Source organism: Oncorhynchus nerka, linkage group LG17 (assembly GCF_034236695.1).
Source record: "Oncorhynchus nerka isolate Pitt River linkage group LG17, Oner_Uvic_2.0, whole genome shotgun sequence".
Lineage (NCBI taxonomy): Eukaryota > Metazoa > Chordata > Actinopteri > Salmoniformes > Salmonidae > Oncorhynchus > Oncorhynchus nerka.
The window spans coordinates 22,397,795-22,412,826 of record NC_088412.1 but is presented as its reverse complement, the minus strand read 5'-3'; the positions used below and the strand labels follow the sequence as shown (position 1 = coordinate 22,412,826).

Genomic DNA, 15,032 nt, shown 5'->3' with positions numbered 1-15,032 from the left:
TCTTATCCAGAGTGACTTACAGTAAGTAGTGAGTGCCTACAGTTTCATTCTGGTCCCCTGTGGGAATACAAACCCACAACCCTGGCATTTCAAGTGCCATTCCCTACCAACTGAGCTACACAGAACATCCAAGTCCATTGAGTTCTTTCCAAATGGATTTTCTACAATGACTTCATAGTAATCAAAGGCTATAAGAGGATATTTTTTCTGTTTTTATACTGCAAGTTGCCCAGACAACTGTGTAATACAGTGGGGCAAAAAAATATTTAGTCAGCCACCAATTGTGCAAGTTCTCCCACTTAAAAAGATGAGAGAGGCCTGTAATTTTCATCATAGGTACACTTAAACTATGACAGACATAATGAGAAAAGAAATCCAGAAAATCACATTGTAGGATTTTTTTAATTAATTGATTTGCAAATTATGGTGGAAAATAAGTATTTGGTCACCTACAAACAAGATTTCTGGCTCTCACAGACCTGTAACATATTTTTTAAGAGGCTCCTCTGTCCTCCACTTGTTACCTGTATTAATGGCACCTGTTTGAACCTGTTATCAGTATAAAATACACCTGTCCACAACCTCAAACAGACACTCCAAACTCCACTATGGCCAAGACCAAAGAGCTGTCAAAGGACACCAGAAACAAAATTGTAGACCTGTGCCAGGCTGGGAAGACTGAATCTGCAATAGGTAAGCAGCTTGGTTTGAAGAAATCAACTGTGGGAGCAATTATTAGGAAATGGAAGACATACAAAGACCACTGATAATCTCCCTCGATCTGGGGCTCCACGCAAGATCTCACCCCGTGGGGTCAAAATGATCACAAGAACGGTGAGCAAAAATCCCAGAACCACACGGGGGGACATAGTGAATGACCTGCAGAGCTGGGACCAAAGTAACAAAGCCTACCATCAGTAACACACTACGCCGCCAGGGACTCAAATCCTGCAGTGCCAGACGTGTCCCCCTGCTTAAGCCAGTACATGTCCAGGCCCGTCTGAAGTTTGCTAGAGAGCATTTGGATGATCCAGAAGGAGATTGGGAGAATGTCATATGGTCAGATGATGGCAACGAAGGAGTGGCTTCGTAAGAAGCATTTCAAGGTCCTGGAGTGGCCTAGCCAGTCTCCAGATCTCAACCTCATAGAAAATCTTTGGAGGGAGTTGAAAGTCCATATTGCCCAGCAACAGCCCCAAAACATCACTGCTCTAGAGGAGATCTGCATAAAGGAATGGGCCAAAATACCAGCAACAGTGTGTGAACACCTTGTGAAGATTTACAGAAAATGTTTGACCTCTGTCATTGCCAACAAAGGGTATATAACAAAGTATTGAGAAACTTTTGTTATTGACCAAATACTTATTTCCCACCATAATTTGCAAATAAATTCATAACATTTTTTTTCTCATTTTGTAGTTGAAGTGTACCTATGATGAAAATTACAGGCCTCATCTTTTTAAATGGGAGAACTTGCACAATTGGTGTCTGACTAAATACTTTTTTGCCCCACTGTATATAGCTAGACACACACACCTACTATTTTCATATACTCTACCACTTGTCTTTGTCTGATGAAGATGTAGGGTTGCACTACTACTCTGTGGTCATCCCTCCACCATGTCTGTGATGTTGTGTAACGGGTAGAGGATAGGGTCAGGGAGAGGATGTTCATTTAAGAGTCCTACTGCCGGTGGCTGCGCCTACATGCCTCAGGTGCCACATATGCTTATTTACTGTACCACAGCCCAGTTCTCTGTTTCCCTGTCTCTGTCTCTGGACAACCCTCTGTCACTAACTACAACGCTCCTCGCCTTGTCCCGCCTGCCCACACCCACATCTGGAAAGCACAGCCACCCCACAGGACAACCCCCCCCCCACTTTGAACCTAAATCCAATGACATGGTGAAATGTTTTGTTGATTTCACAGGGAATTCACGTTAGTTGACAACTCAGGCAAATGCAAATCAAAACTAGACGTTGAACACTGCCTAGTGGGACAGGTGTCTCAACCCTCTACATTTCCAAATGGCCTATAGAGTGAAATCTGACACTGGAGGTCATTTACGAACGCACCCTTTATAGCATGTGAGAAAATATGTATTGCATTGAGTCATTTCGGAGTTGAATTATGTCCTTTATATTGTGGGAAAGAATATTGCTCCAAAAGGTTTTTTAATAACAACAGAGAGAAGAAACCATAGTGAGGTGATAATGAAAGAGTTACGATTTAGACGGAGGTTGGTAGTTGGTAAGATAACACCATTGGGTGCACAGCCTAGGAGGTTGGTAGTTGGTAGTTGGTAAGATAACTCCATTGGGTGCACAGCCTAGGAGGTTGGTAGTTGGTAAGATAACACCATTGGGTGCACAGCCTAGGAGGTTGGTAGTTGGTAAGATAACACCATTGGGTGCACAGCCTAGGAGGTTGGTAGTTGGTAAGACAACGCCATTGGGTGCACAGCCTAGGAGGTTGGTAGTCGGTAAGATAACGCCATTGGGTGCACAGCCTAGGAGGTTGGTAGTTGGTAAGATAACGCCATTGGGTGCACAGCCTAGGAGGTTGGTAGTTGGTAAGATAACACCATTGGTGCACAGCCTAGGAGGTTGGTAGTTGGTAAGATAACACCATTGGGTGCACAGCCTAGGAGGTTGGTAGTTGGTAAGATAACACCATTGGGTGCACAGCCTAGGAGGTTGGTAGTTGGTAAGACAACGCCATTGGGTGCACAGCCTAGGAGGTTGGTAGTTGGTAAGATAACACCATTGGGTGCACAGCCTAGGAGGTTGGTAGTTGGTAAGATAACGCCATTGGGTGCACAGCCTAGGAGGTTGGTAGTTGGTAAGATAACACCATTGGGTGCACAGCCTAGGAGGTTGGTAGTTGGTAAGATAACGCCATTGGGTGCACAGCCTAGGAGGTTGGTAGTTGGTAAGACAACGCCATTGGGTGCACAGCCTAGGAGGTTGGTAGTTGGTAAGATAACGCCATTGGGTGCACAGCCTAGGAGGTTGGTAGTTGGTAAAATAACACCATTGCGTGCGCAGCCTAGGAGTTTGGTAGTTGGTAAGATAACACCATTGCATGCATTTTAAAAGCTACCCTGGCGTCATGGCATCATTGTGTGCAACTAGGTGAGGATATTTCACATAGCATTACGGTGATGGAGTGTGGGTCATTGGAGGGTGACATTTAACTTAATGTTCTTTTGAGCAACAACTCTGTGGCGTTAACTCAAACTGACTTTGCTTAGACGGATAGATCGTTTGGAAGTGTTTGTCAAGGACCTCACCCAATCCCGACCTCGGAGCAATGCTGTCTGAATGCTGCTCATACAAAATGTCAGCTTACCATTTGTCACCCAACAATGAGGTACCGTTTATAGTCAGTCAACGTAGTCAATACAATATTTTGTTTGTAAAAACAATGAAGAAAATAAAGATAAGACAATGGTTGCTGGTGAAGGGGCTGGCCTGGACCATTGTCTTGTCTATGGATCTAGTATCCATACGTTATCCATATCCACCCATCTATCGTAGATTGTGAATCAGTGGTGGTAGTGGTATGGGTAGATGGGGGGTCTAATGACGCAGGTAAGGGTATGTCACTGTCAGTGTGTCATGACCGTGGACTGTGACATTTTTTCACTTGTATTATTCAGCGGCTGTTTCGAGAACCCCTCACGTATACAGTAAGGGTCTTTCTATAAACTAGGGTACCAATGAGGATTTTCCTTGTTACAGCTGTTGATAAGTCATTGATAATTACATCAGCAAATTGTTTTAATGTCATTACATTCAGATTACAACTTCACACATCATCATCTAATCTAGGAAGGAATTTTCCTAATGACAGTCAAGTGATGAACAGCTGGTGTGTGCAACAACAGTGCTGGAAAAAAAGGTGTTTGCGAGTAATGTCCAGAATATTTTGGAGTCTCATTTGTTAAGCTGGTGAAGACAGTTGTGCCTCGATCCACGTTGGATCTAATACTCCTGGCAAATGGATGTTGATCACCTGTTGTTGTCTGCTTGATTTACAGTAGGGTCTCGTTTGATTTAACAGAATAAGCATCAAGGTAATAAATTCATGTTTTCATATGTTTTTGTGTCACGGAGTGGACAGGATAGACTACCCAACACTACGCTATCCTACACAACGCTATCCTACACCTACGCTATGTGTAGGATAGACTACCCAATGCTACGCTATCCTACACATACGCTATGTGTAGGATAGACTACCCAACGCTATTCCTTCTAAGTATTCTGTGTATAATGACAACGGATTACATGGCCTAGTGGGCTTCTTCACAACAACATCTGGTAATGAAATATCATGACAAATACATTTTGCTTTCCATGTTGCACCTGCAATTTGAAACAATATAAGGCCTACTTTACTTTACTTTATTTTAAGCCTACTTTACTTGAACTTGAATGTGGAGCTCAGAAATTCAAGTATTGGAAAGGCCTACCTTGAAAATCAGACATTTCCTCAATTCGGTGCTTGAAAATGCATAGCAATTATTGTAGCCAATTCAGAAGTTCTCCTGCTCCCTTATAATTATCCTTGATATCATTCTTGATCCATTTTTGTGAGAGATGTGGCCACTTTCATTTTGTTTCCAAACGCACCCTTTATAGCATGTGAGAAAATATGTATTGCATTGAGTCATTTCAGAGTTGAATTATGTCCTTTATATTGTGGAAAATATATTTCACAGCGGTTTAGATGGTACAATGATTCTCTACACTATACTTGCTTATTTTGTCATACAAACGGAAATTAGGCGAACTATTAAAGTTTCAGCAACTAGGAAATGGCAGCTTTCTGCATAGTGCACCTTTAAAACCACGTGTGGTTGTTATGAGGATGACAGTGTTTAATGTTGGCTTCAACTTTGCTTTCCAGAGAAATTCTTCCATTAAAAAAGGAACCTTGTTTTTGGTCAGTTTGTCATTATAAAAACAGTGATGGTGCTATTCAAATGGTGAGATGAATACTACCGCTATTCATGGCTTTGTTATGTGTGCCTGCGGCAGCCACATAGGCTACAGAAAAATCGCAATGCATGTATCAAATCTATTTAGTCAGGCAATGTCCACATTATTTTAGAATGTAATAATGTAATAATATTTTGAATAACAATGCATTGGCAAGGTCCCCAGAAAATGCATTCTTCTTAAATTGGGAATTGCCTACTATTTGGGGAGGGGGGATAAAAGTTAGGCCCTATATGTCAAGTAGTATAAGTTGGCCCCATTATTTATTAAAAAAAGACCCATAAGCTCCCTCCGTTTTTCCCTTATCAAATATGCATGTTGGACAACATCACATTCTTACTCCCATCCTCTGTGTGCCATTGGGTTTCTCCATACGACACAAAGTAATCACTGATGATTTTAATAGAAAGCCTCTATAAAGTACCTCTATAAAGCACCTCTTACTCCTCTATAAAGCCTCTATACAGTACCTCAGTTCCTCTATAAAGCCTCTATACAGTACCTCTTAGTCCCTCTATAAAACCTCTATAAAGCACCTCTTACTCCTCTATAAAGCCTGTATACAGTACCTCAGTTCCTCTATAAAACCTCTATACAGTACCTCTTAGTCCCTCCATAAAGCCTCTATACAGTACCTCTTAGTCCTTCTATAAAGCCTGTATACAGTACCTCTTAGTCCCTCTATAAATCATCTAAACAGTACCTCTTAGTCCCTCCATAAAGCCTCTATACAGTACCTCTTAGTCCCTCCATAAAGCCTCTATACAGTACCTCTTAGTCCTTCTATAAAGCCTGTATACAGTACCTCTTAGTCCCTCCATAAAGCCTCTATACAGTACCTCTTAGTCCTTCTATAAAGCCTGTATACAGTACCTCTTAGTCCCTCTATAAATCATCTAAACAGTACATCTTAGTCCCTCTATAAATCATCTATACAGTACCTCTTAGTCCTTCTATAAAGCCTGTATACAGTACCTCTTAGTCCCTCTATAAATCATCTAAACAGTACCTCTTAGTCCCTCTATAAATCATCTAAACAGTACCTCTTAGTCCCTCTATAAATCATCTATACAGTACCTCTTAGTCCCTCCATAAAGCCTCTATACAGTACCTCTTAGTCCTTCTATAAAGCCTGTATACAGTACCTCTTAGTCCCTCCATAAAGCCTCTATACAGTACCTCTTAGTCCTTCTATAAAGCCTGTATACAGTACCTCTTAGTCCTTCTATAAAGCCTGTATACAGTACCTCTTAGTCCCTCTATAAAGCCCGAAGAACACATGAACATAATACGACATCCATTATAGAGCAGACAGCAGCCATCATCAGTCACAGTACTTTGCATATCGCCTGAGAACAAAAACACACTTACGTGTGCTATTTACCTCCTTGTCCATCTCCTCTGACCTGCCCTGTCACCATAATGTCCACAGTGGTTCCCCATACCACTCCTGGCCTGCTGTCCTCCAGTGGTGGCTGCATGCCCTTGCCTGCTGTGGAGGGCCCAAGGCCCAGACTGGTAGTGCAGCAGTGATCCATCATAGGACTATGAGGTGGAAGGTAGAGGGGAAGTCTGGGAAATAGAGCCCATCCAGAGAATCGATTTTCATGCTGGCCTACTATGCCAAGTGCCCACGGGCTTCCCCATGCTGGCTGGGTATTACTACTTCTGATGATGGAACCTCAGAGAGAAGTACTGTGTTTTAGGCTGAGGAGGACATGCTTATGTAAAGTGTGAGTGGGTATGGTGGTGGAGCTGAAATCGATGCGAGTCTATCACTTGCAGTGGAAACGCTGGAGAGATTAGATGATGTGCTGCCTGCTGGAGAGATTAGATGATGTGCTGCCTGTTGGAGAGATTAGATGATGTGCTGCCTGCTGGAGAGATTAGATGATGTGCTGCCTGCTAGAGAGATTTGATGTGCTGCCTGCTAGAAAGATTAGATGATGTGCTGCCTGCTGGAGAGATTAGATGTGCTGCCTGCTGGAGAGATTAGATGATGTGCTGCCTGCTGGAGAGATTAGATGATGTGCTGCCTGCTGGAGAGATTAGATGATGTGCTGCCTGCTGGAGAGATTAGATGATGTGCTGCCTGCTGGAAAGATTAGATGTGCTGCCTGCTGGAGAGATTAGATGTTGCTGGAGATTAGATGCCTGCTGGAGAGATTAGATGTGGTGCCTGCTGGAGAGATTAGATGTGGTGCCTGCTGGAGAGATTAGATGTTGCTGGAGATTAGATGCCTGCTGGAGAGATTAGATGTGCTGCCTGCTGGAGAGATTAGATGTGGTGCCTGCTGGAGAGATTAGATGTTGCTGGAGATTAGATGCCTGCTGGAGAGATTAGATGTGCTGCCTGCTGGAGAGATTAGATGTTGCTGGAGATTAGATGCCTGCTGGAGAGATTAGATGTGCTGCCTGCTGGAGAGATTAGATGTTGCTGGAGATTAGATGCCTGCTGGAGAGCGCTACACACACCAACACCTCTTCCTTGCTACCTCTAAGCAGTATCCAACACCCACATATCCTTAAGTATGATCCCCAATTAGAGACAACGATAATCAGCTGCCTCTAATTGGGAACCATACTCAATCCCAAAACATAGAAACAAAATGACTAGAACACCCCCCTAGTCACGCTCTGACCTACACACCATAGAGAACCAAGGGCTCTCTATGGTCAGGGCATGACAACTACTTAAGTCGTATTTTGTGGTCTCTGTACTTTACTTTACTATTTATATTTTTGACAAGTTTTACTTTTACTCCACTACATTTTCCAAATGCACACTCAATCATTCATGGGGGATGACATGTTTACGTTTGTCTTGTTTGGCAGAACTTCTGCCCTGTCCTCTCTTAATGTCCCTCATGTTTCATCATGTGGAGGCCTCACATTACAGGTCCTCAGGTCAGCCCTTCAACTCCATAACTCTGAATTGGTATCTGTAAATAAGGACAGACATCATTTGGTAAACGGCTCTTCTCATCTACACATTTTCTGAATTTGCCATCCACTTTGTCCGCTAATAGCTGTTATGCAAACACAGGTGAACGAGGAGAAGCGGACAAACGAGGCTGAGGTGAATATAGTGTTGCAAAGATAGAGGGGTGCAACACAACCCCCTCTATATTCTAAATCTGTCTCTGTTGCTAACCTGTGCTTGGTACTTTGGAGCTGAAAAGCCACACTTTGCCAGAATCTCTCTGGGTGTTTTCGGGGGCTGCTAGGTAATTCGCTCCGGCCAGAGAACTGATGAGTTCAGGGTCACTGTATCCACCCACTCCACGGTCTGTGTTCATCTGGCTGGCGCTGTACTGTATAGTATGGTCTCTTTAGGAGAAATGGGAGAACTATTGTTCTTGACTGTGTGCCCCCCATAAGTACAATGACTTAATATATTATTCATTCGTTTTTACATCGACCCATGCCAGGGGAATTGCCATATGATATTACACTCCCATTGTTTACTCAATACCTCTGCAGCTTAAATTTGATGAATTTGAAAATCACACAGGGCCCATAGAAAGATATGCTAACAAGACCATCAAGTAGGCCATCCTTTTATTTTGCTCAAAAGGACCTTGTATGGGCTTTCCAGGAAGATACTGTAACATTTAAAGGGCAATTAGATTGCGTTGTGTGGTCCTTAAGCCTGGCAAAATAAATCATTGAAATCGATAGCATTTGCATTTCCTAAATATGCCTGACATGCATTTCCTGTGTCTCTTCAAAGCTGTACTGTACAAATGCATTTATCCCTTTAAACTGATCAGAAGACATTATTATCAGCTAGTTTTAGGCTGTGACAGGTCGACTAATGGGTATACTTATTCCTATGTCTCAAGATCAATTTAAATCCGAGCGTGTAGATTTTAGGAACATGAAAAGAATGTTTAAATCATCCGTGGGAGTTGAAAATCCTCAGACCTTTTCTGTTTCCTCTCGAGTGTCACGGGTCCTCTCTGATCACACCCTGTGTTGTGTGTGTGAAGGTGTGAGGGGGTTGGGTGTGTGCATAACATATTGTGTCAGAGGGGAGGAGACTATAACACAGTGTTAGAGTTCTCAGAATTCTTACTAATAACCCCCCAAAGGAAATGACATTAATCTGGGACTTTAGCAGCATTTATGTCTAATTGATTCATACATTTATGACACACTGTGTAGAGTGCATATTTCATGAGGCGTTGCTATGTTTAACCATTCTAGGGCATGCTCCTCTGTTCATGATTTCACTGTGTTCATTTATGGCCTGTAGTAAGTAGAGTATCTGTGTGCTCGGGTGACACACAGAACACATGGCTTGGGGACTTCCTCATGCATGAACTAATGGGAGTGACAGGTCTCATGGGGTTTTAATACATTTACTCCTTCGTAAGCCCACCATTTAATGAATATGATGTTATGGAACGCGTTAATCCTGGGATGTTTCATGTCAAAGGTATAAACTGGAGAAAATGATGGATTGAGGAAGGGATTAACGCTCTGATGCAGGTGGTCATTATCCTGTGGAGTGGTCTGGTATATGAGATCCAGGCAGAGTTCTTTCAAGCTTCAGAGAGACAATATGGAGATGTAATGAAAGTATTATAGTGTTGTGCGCTGGGTCGTAGCCTTGTGTGATGGGTGACATTGCCTGAGAGCTACACTAAAGAGTCAATTGAACACTATAACATTCGCTCCCGGATTGAACACTAGATTTTCTGCCCAGCGGTATTGCTTGATGTTGGAGCATGGAGGCATGACAAACAGGGTATGAGTCAGTTAGACAGAGTCTTGGTGTGATCTTTAGAGCACACCATTGTTTCTGACCTATTTATGATGAGTAAATTAACTTTTCACTCATTATCTTCTGGGGTCCTTCCTCTAAACAGAATAATAATTTACTGGGAACTCAGACTGAGTTTCCCATGGTGTGTAACCCTCTGAGACTTGACTCAGAGCACTAGCTGTAATTGTACTTCAGTGCGAAGTTAATTAAAACCAGTAATTGTAATTTTACTAATTTACAGGGTTTGATCTCAACTGTTGGAGGGGATATACATGCACTGATTTGTCTTTGTCTGTTTCATTCTCTCTCTTGGTCTCTGTGGACAGGTGTCTGGTGCAGTGATCCAGCCCCAGTGGTGCAGAGGTAGTGAGGGGACATGGCAGCCGTTCCAGGCCTGGGGTGGCCTGGCCTGCTACTGTTGCTGCTGACTACTCTGGCCTCCACTCAGAGCCAAGGCTGTCCCCAGCGCTGTGAGTGCATGGCCAAGCTCAAGTCTGTGGCATGCCAGGGCAAGCGTCTGTCTGCCTTCCCCGACGGCATCTCCTCGGACACACGTCTGCTGGACCTGAGTGGGAACAGGCTTCGCTGGGTGGAGCATGGCGACCTCCTCTCCTTCCCTCGGCTGGAGGAGCTGGACCTGAGTGAGAACATCATCACCGTCCTGGAACCCAACGCTTTCTCCAGCCTGCAGAGCCTGAGGGTGCTGTCGCTGAGGGGTAATCAGCTCAAACTGGTCCCCATGGGCGCCTTCTTACGCCTCACCAACCTCACCACACTGGACCTGAGCGGGAACAAGATTGTCATCCTGTTGGACTTCACCTTCCAGGACCTAAAAAGCCTGAGGAACCTGGAGGTTGGTGATAACGACCTGGTCTACATCTCCAACAAGGCCTTCCTGGGCCTGGTGGGTCTGAGGGAGCTCACCATTGAGAGGTGTAACCTGACCTCCATCTCCAGCCAGTCTCTGTCCTACCTCCGCAGCCTGGTCACTCTGCGCCTGCGCTACCTCAGCATCTCCTCCCTGGAGGACCAGAACTTCCGTAAACTGGGCGGGCTGCGGGGGCTGGAGATCGACCACTGGCCTTTCCTGGAGCACATCTCCCCCCACAGCCTCCAGGGCCTTAACCTGTCCTGGCTGTCGATCACCAACACCAACATCACCTCCGTGCCCACGGCCGCCCTGCGCAGCCTGCCCCACCTCATCAGCCTCAATCTCTCATACAACCCCATCTCTGTGCTGGAGTCCTGGGCCCTGAGGGACTTGGTCCGTCTAAAGGAGCTACACCTGGTCAACACCAACCTGATGATGGTGCAGCCGTATGCCCTCGGCGGCCTTCGGCAGATCCACCTGCTCAACCTGTCCACTAACGCCCTGGTAACCCTGGAGGAGGGTGCCTTCCAGTCCGTCAATACCCTGGAGACGCTGCGTGTGGATGGGAACCCTCTGTCCTGTGACTGCCGCCTGCTCTGGATCCTCCAGCGCAGGAAGACCCTCAACTTTGAAGGGAAGTCCCCAGTGTGTGCGGGCCCCATGGAGGTGCAGGGCAGGGCCCTCGGCGCCTTCTCAGACTCTGCCCTCTTCGACCACTTTACCTGCCAGAAGCCCAAGATACGCAACAGGAAGCTGCAGCCAGTGACTGCCAGGGAGGGCCAGGTGGTGTCTTTTGTGTGCCGGGCGGAGGGTGAGCCCACACCTATCATCTTCTGGGTATCTCCCCAGCGCCGCCGGATCACTACCAAGAGTACTGGACGTGTCACCGTCCTACCCGAGGGAACGCTGGAGATTCGCTACGCCCAGCTGACCGACACCGGCACCTACATCTGCATTGCCAGCAACGCCGGGGGCAATGCCACCTACTTTGCCACGCTGACCGTGAGTTCACTGCCTCTGGACGCTGCACTCATGGCCAACCGCACATACTACACAGGTGACCTCAACGAGACCAATCTGAACGACACCAAGGTCTTCCTCAAGTTCACCTTGGACCTCAAGACAATCCTGATATCCACAGCCATGGGGTGTTGCTTGTTCCTTGGCGTGGTGGTTTTCTGTTTCCTGATGCTGTTCGCATGGAGCCAGGGCCGGGGACAGCACAAGAATAACTTCTCAGTTGAGTACTCTTTCAGAAAGGTGGACGGCCCTGCAGCCAGCGGCGGACAAGGAGGGGCACGCAAGTTCAACATGAAGATGATTTGAATCAGAAAACGGGTCACTCTGTTTACTAGTAGACTCAGATGGGGACACAATAATAACTTTGGACTTTATGATTCGGATCCCTATTGGTTCAGAAATCAACACATTAGGTGATCTAAGACAATGTACTAAAACTTTGTTTTGTATTTGTAAATGTCTGTATCAACAAAAAGTAAATAGGTAAATGGATTTGGTACAGACACATTTTCTCTCATTTGCTATTTGTGTATTGTGGTTTATCTTGTGCAGAGGACTCTGGATGATAGTTAAAGATGTCACTAAATCCCATTGACTGTTAAGATTCAAAACACAACACCCCTGCACAGCTCCATATGTCTCTCTGCAGTGCACCCTCCCCTTTTAAGGTTCTTAAAGGGGAGGGTGACCTGGGGCTCCGAGGTATGGGAACGCATGGAAAAAATGACCTTTATATTAAAGCATTGCATGCATTATCACCGCTTTTGCTTACTGGCATATAGTAGTATAGTAGAGGCGCCTGTAGAAGTTGCACACATGGGGCAAACATGGGGCAAACATTTGTAGTCTAGGGTCCGGGAAAAATGTGGCCTTTTATATTTCATTGCAATTCTACATCATTTTAGATGACTGGAGACTAGCAGAATATTTTTTATACCTCACAAATTATGAAATTGTCAGGCTACTTTGACACTGACAAACTGAGAATCTGAGATCAATAAAAAGGACCTTGTCTTGAATCCATCAGTAGCCTAGGCCTAGGTTTGTGGAGACACATATCGTACAATATGAGGAGGAAAATATAGTCATAAAAAGCTTCCAGTTTCACTGACTCAACCAATGATGAGCAGCTCACTCATGGACATGGCCGATGCGCTCGTGCCAAAAGCTTGTCGCTCTCGTTTTACTTTGTAAGACAATGCTGTTTGCTTAATAGGCCTATTTGGAAGTTGATAACTTGGTAGCCTACAATCAGATTAGTATTGTCTTTTCAGCAGGATCCCTTTAATTTCCAACCTGTGTTTTCTCGCGATTGCATTTTAAATATGGCGAAAGGCCTGTTTTGGCTGCATGCTGTTCACTGACAGATTTGCCTCGAGTTCCTGACTCTCAGCATGCCTTGTGATTGGGCTACACACAATCCACAGCAAGGCTATTTAAAAAAATAAAAAAATAAGATATTGATTCTCTGTAGCTAAATTATAGTCCAACTGCTGATGTAGTATTCAGAATTATGTCATTTCTTTCTGAACATGGAGGTAATTCTATTACTTTGGCAAATGTATTTGAATTCATCATGTGGCACCTTCAGCACCCCTCCTGCGTATATGATTCTATAAGGAAATAAATGATGAAGTGCAACTCTGGAGAGATGAGAGTTGAGAGGCTCATGTCTATCAGAACAGGGAGAGGGAGAGAGCTCATAGAAAGTGAATCTCATTCTAGTTATGTGAGGGATAGATGCTGTCTTCTCTCTCTCACCGCAGCTATGGCCATGCGTTGGTGTATAAAGGTTACAGTGTTGCGCCAACCATAAACCCCCGCTGGCCAACACAAATCAATTCTTAGAATATTAGGCACCTTTTAACATGACGTTTTTAAGGGGGCAGCCAGGAGAATTACAAAGGAGAACTTGAATTAACTCTGATAGCTTTTATTAGGATTTTTACATTTCAAACAGTGAGAATTATTTGTCATGCCATGAGAGCTACCGGATCCTGATAAATGGGTTCTGGAAAGAAGCAGTCAAAAACTGAGAGGTGCCGGCTCGCTCAAATTACGCCCTGCTTAACAGTATTTTATATGGTACACTCCCAAGCTAAAACCATACAGAATGACTCCAAATGCAAACCAAATTACAGGAGACATCCAAGCTCATCTGTCATTCAACAGCATTAAATGCTGCTACACATTTGACTAGTTCCATTTTTTCAAATGGATTTGTTACGTAAAGTACCCTGAATGACGAAGTGAAAAATATATAAACCTGGTGTACAGGTGAGTTATCACAAACAAAACCAGACACAATTTGCTATGGGATCAGATGGTGGTGGTGTATTTAGCAATAGTGACACGCCCTCAGACTGCACCCCATCTGAAGATGTATACAAAACGTTTTGTGTGTGTATATTGTTGTTGTTGGGTGTTCAGATTTGTTGTCTCCGTTTCTAAAATTACTTGCTATATAACCTTTGTTAATTCATCATTGTCTGATTGCAACTCAATATTAGGCATGTGTTCTTAATGTTTTGGTACCCCCCAGTGCATTTTGTAATCTTTAAAATCTATTGTGGTTGATCATAATGTGTTGTAAATCAGATTTTATGTGGATAATTCTAAGGAAAATGTCCTAACTGGTAATACCCAGTAATTTAATTATTATCAGACACAGATTGCCTGGCACAGAGATTTGCCCTTTCTGTGCTTTCTAAACAACTTATGAAGGGCAAGCGTGCAGTGTATTTGATCAGTTTCCTCTTTTAGGCTTAGGAAAGCAGTGGGAGCCTGGTGACCAGCAGTGACAGTGTTTCTCATCAGGACCCAAGTCTCAGAGATATGCAGGAAAATGCTAATGTGACAGAGACCTTGGATGCTGGAAGAGAGGTCACAATGGAATGGAGCTAGGCTGTGCTAGAGGGCCTTCCGTGCCCAATCACATGGGCTGACATTATTTGCGTTCTGCAGATTAATTAGAATAGGATCAGAAATTATGTGAAGATTACACTGTTCTTGAATATTTGTAAAATGTGTATTTGATTATGATAGCAGTATTTTGTATATTTTGGAAGAGCAGTTATAGCTAAGGTTTTTTGAACCAGTAATAGGCAAAACTGTTTAATCATCCCTCTTAGCACTTTGTGCAGGTTCCTAGCACATACTGTAGTCAACATCCGTATTAGCACTGTGCAGCTGCCTAACACATAATCATTATTCTCTTTCCACACTACAGAAGACAATTCGTATTGGGATTTAGGGTGCTAAATCCCAATGTAAAATGTAAAAAATGTAAATGTCTAATGTGTGAAATGTACTTCTCATCCTGAAGTGTCCCGATTTGCGCCAGCGAATAACTAGCATTTCGCA

At 44.1% G+C, this 15,032-nt stretch overlaps 1 protein-coding gene across 1 annotated transcript in view; it reads left to right on the top strand.

Annotated features, from left to right (window-relative positions):
• LOC115144893 (leucine-rich repeat and immunoglobulin-like domain-containing nogo receptor-interacting protein 3) overlaps nt 1–13,133 on the top strand; it is a 47,337-nt gene extending 34,204 nt beyond the window's left edge. The window contains exon 2 of the mRNA XM_029686007.2: nt 10,105–13,133. Within this exon, the coding sequence (XP_029541867.1) occupies nt 10,155–11,975 (1,821 nt within the window). The 5' untranslated portion in view covers nt 10,105–10,154 and the 3' untranslated portion in view covers nt 11,976–13,133. The remainder of the gene's footprint in view (nt 1–10,104) is intronic.
• The last annotated feature ends 1,899 nt before the right edge of the window (nt 13,134–15,032 follow it).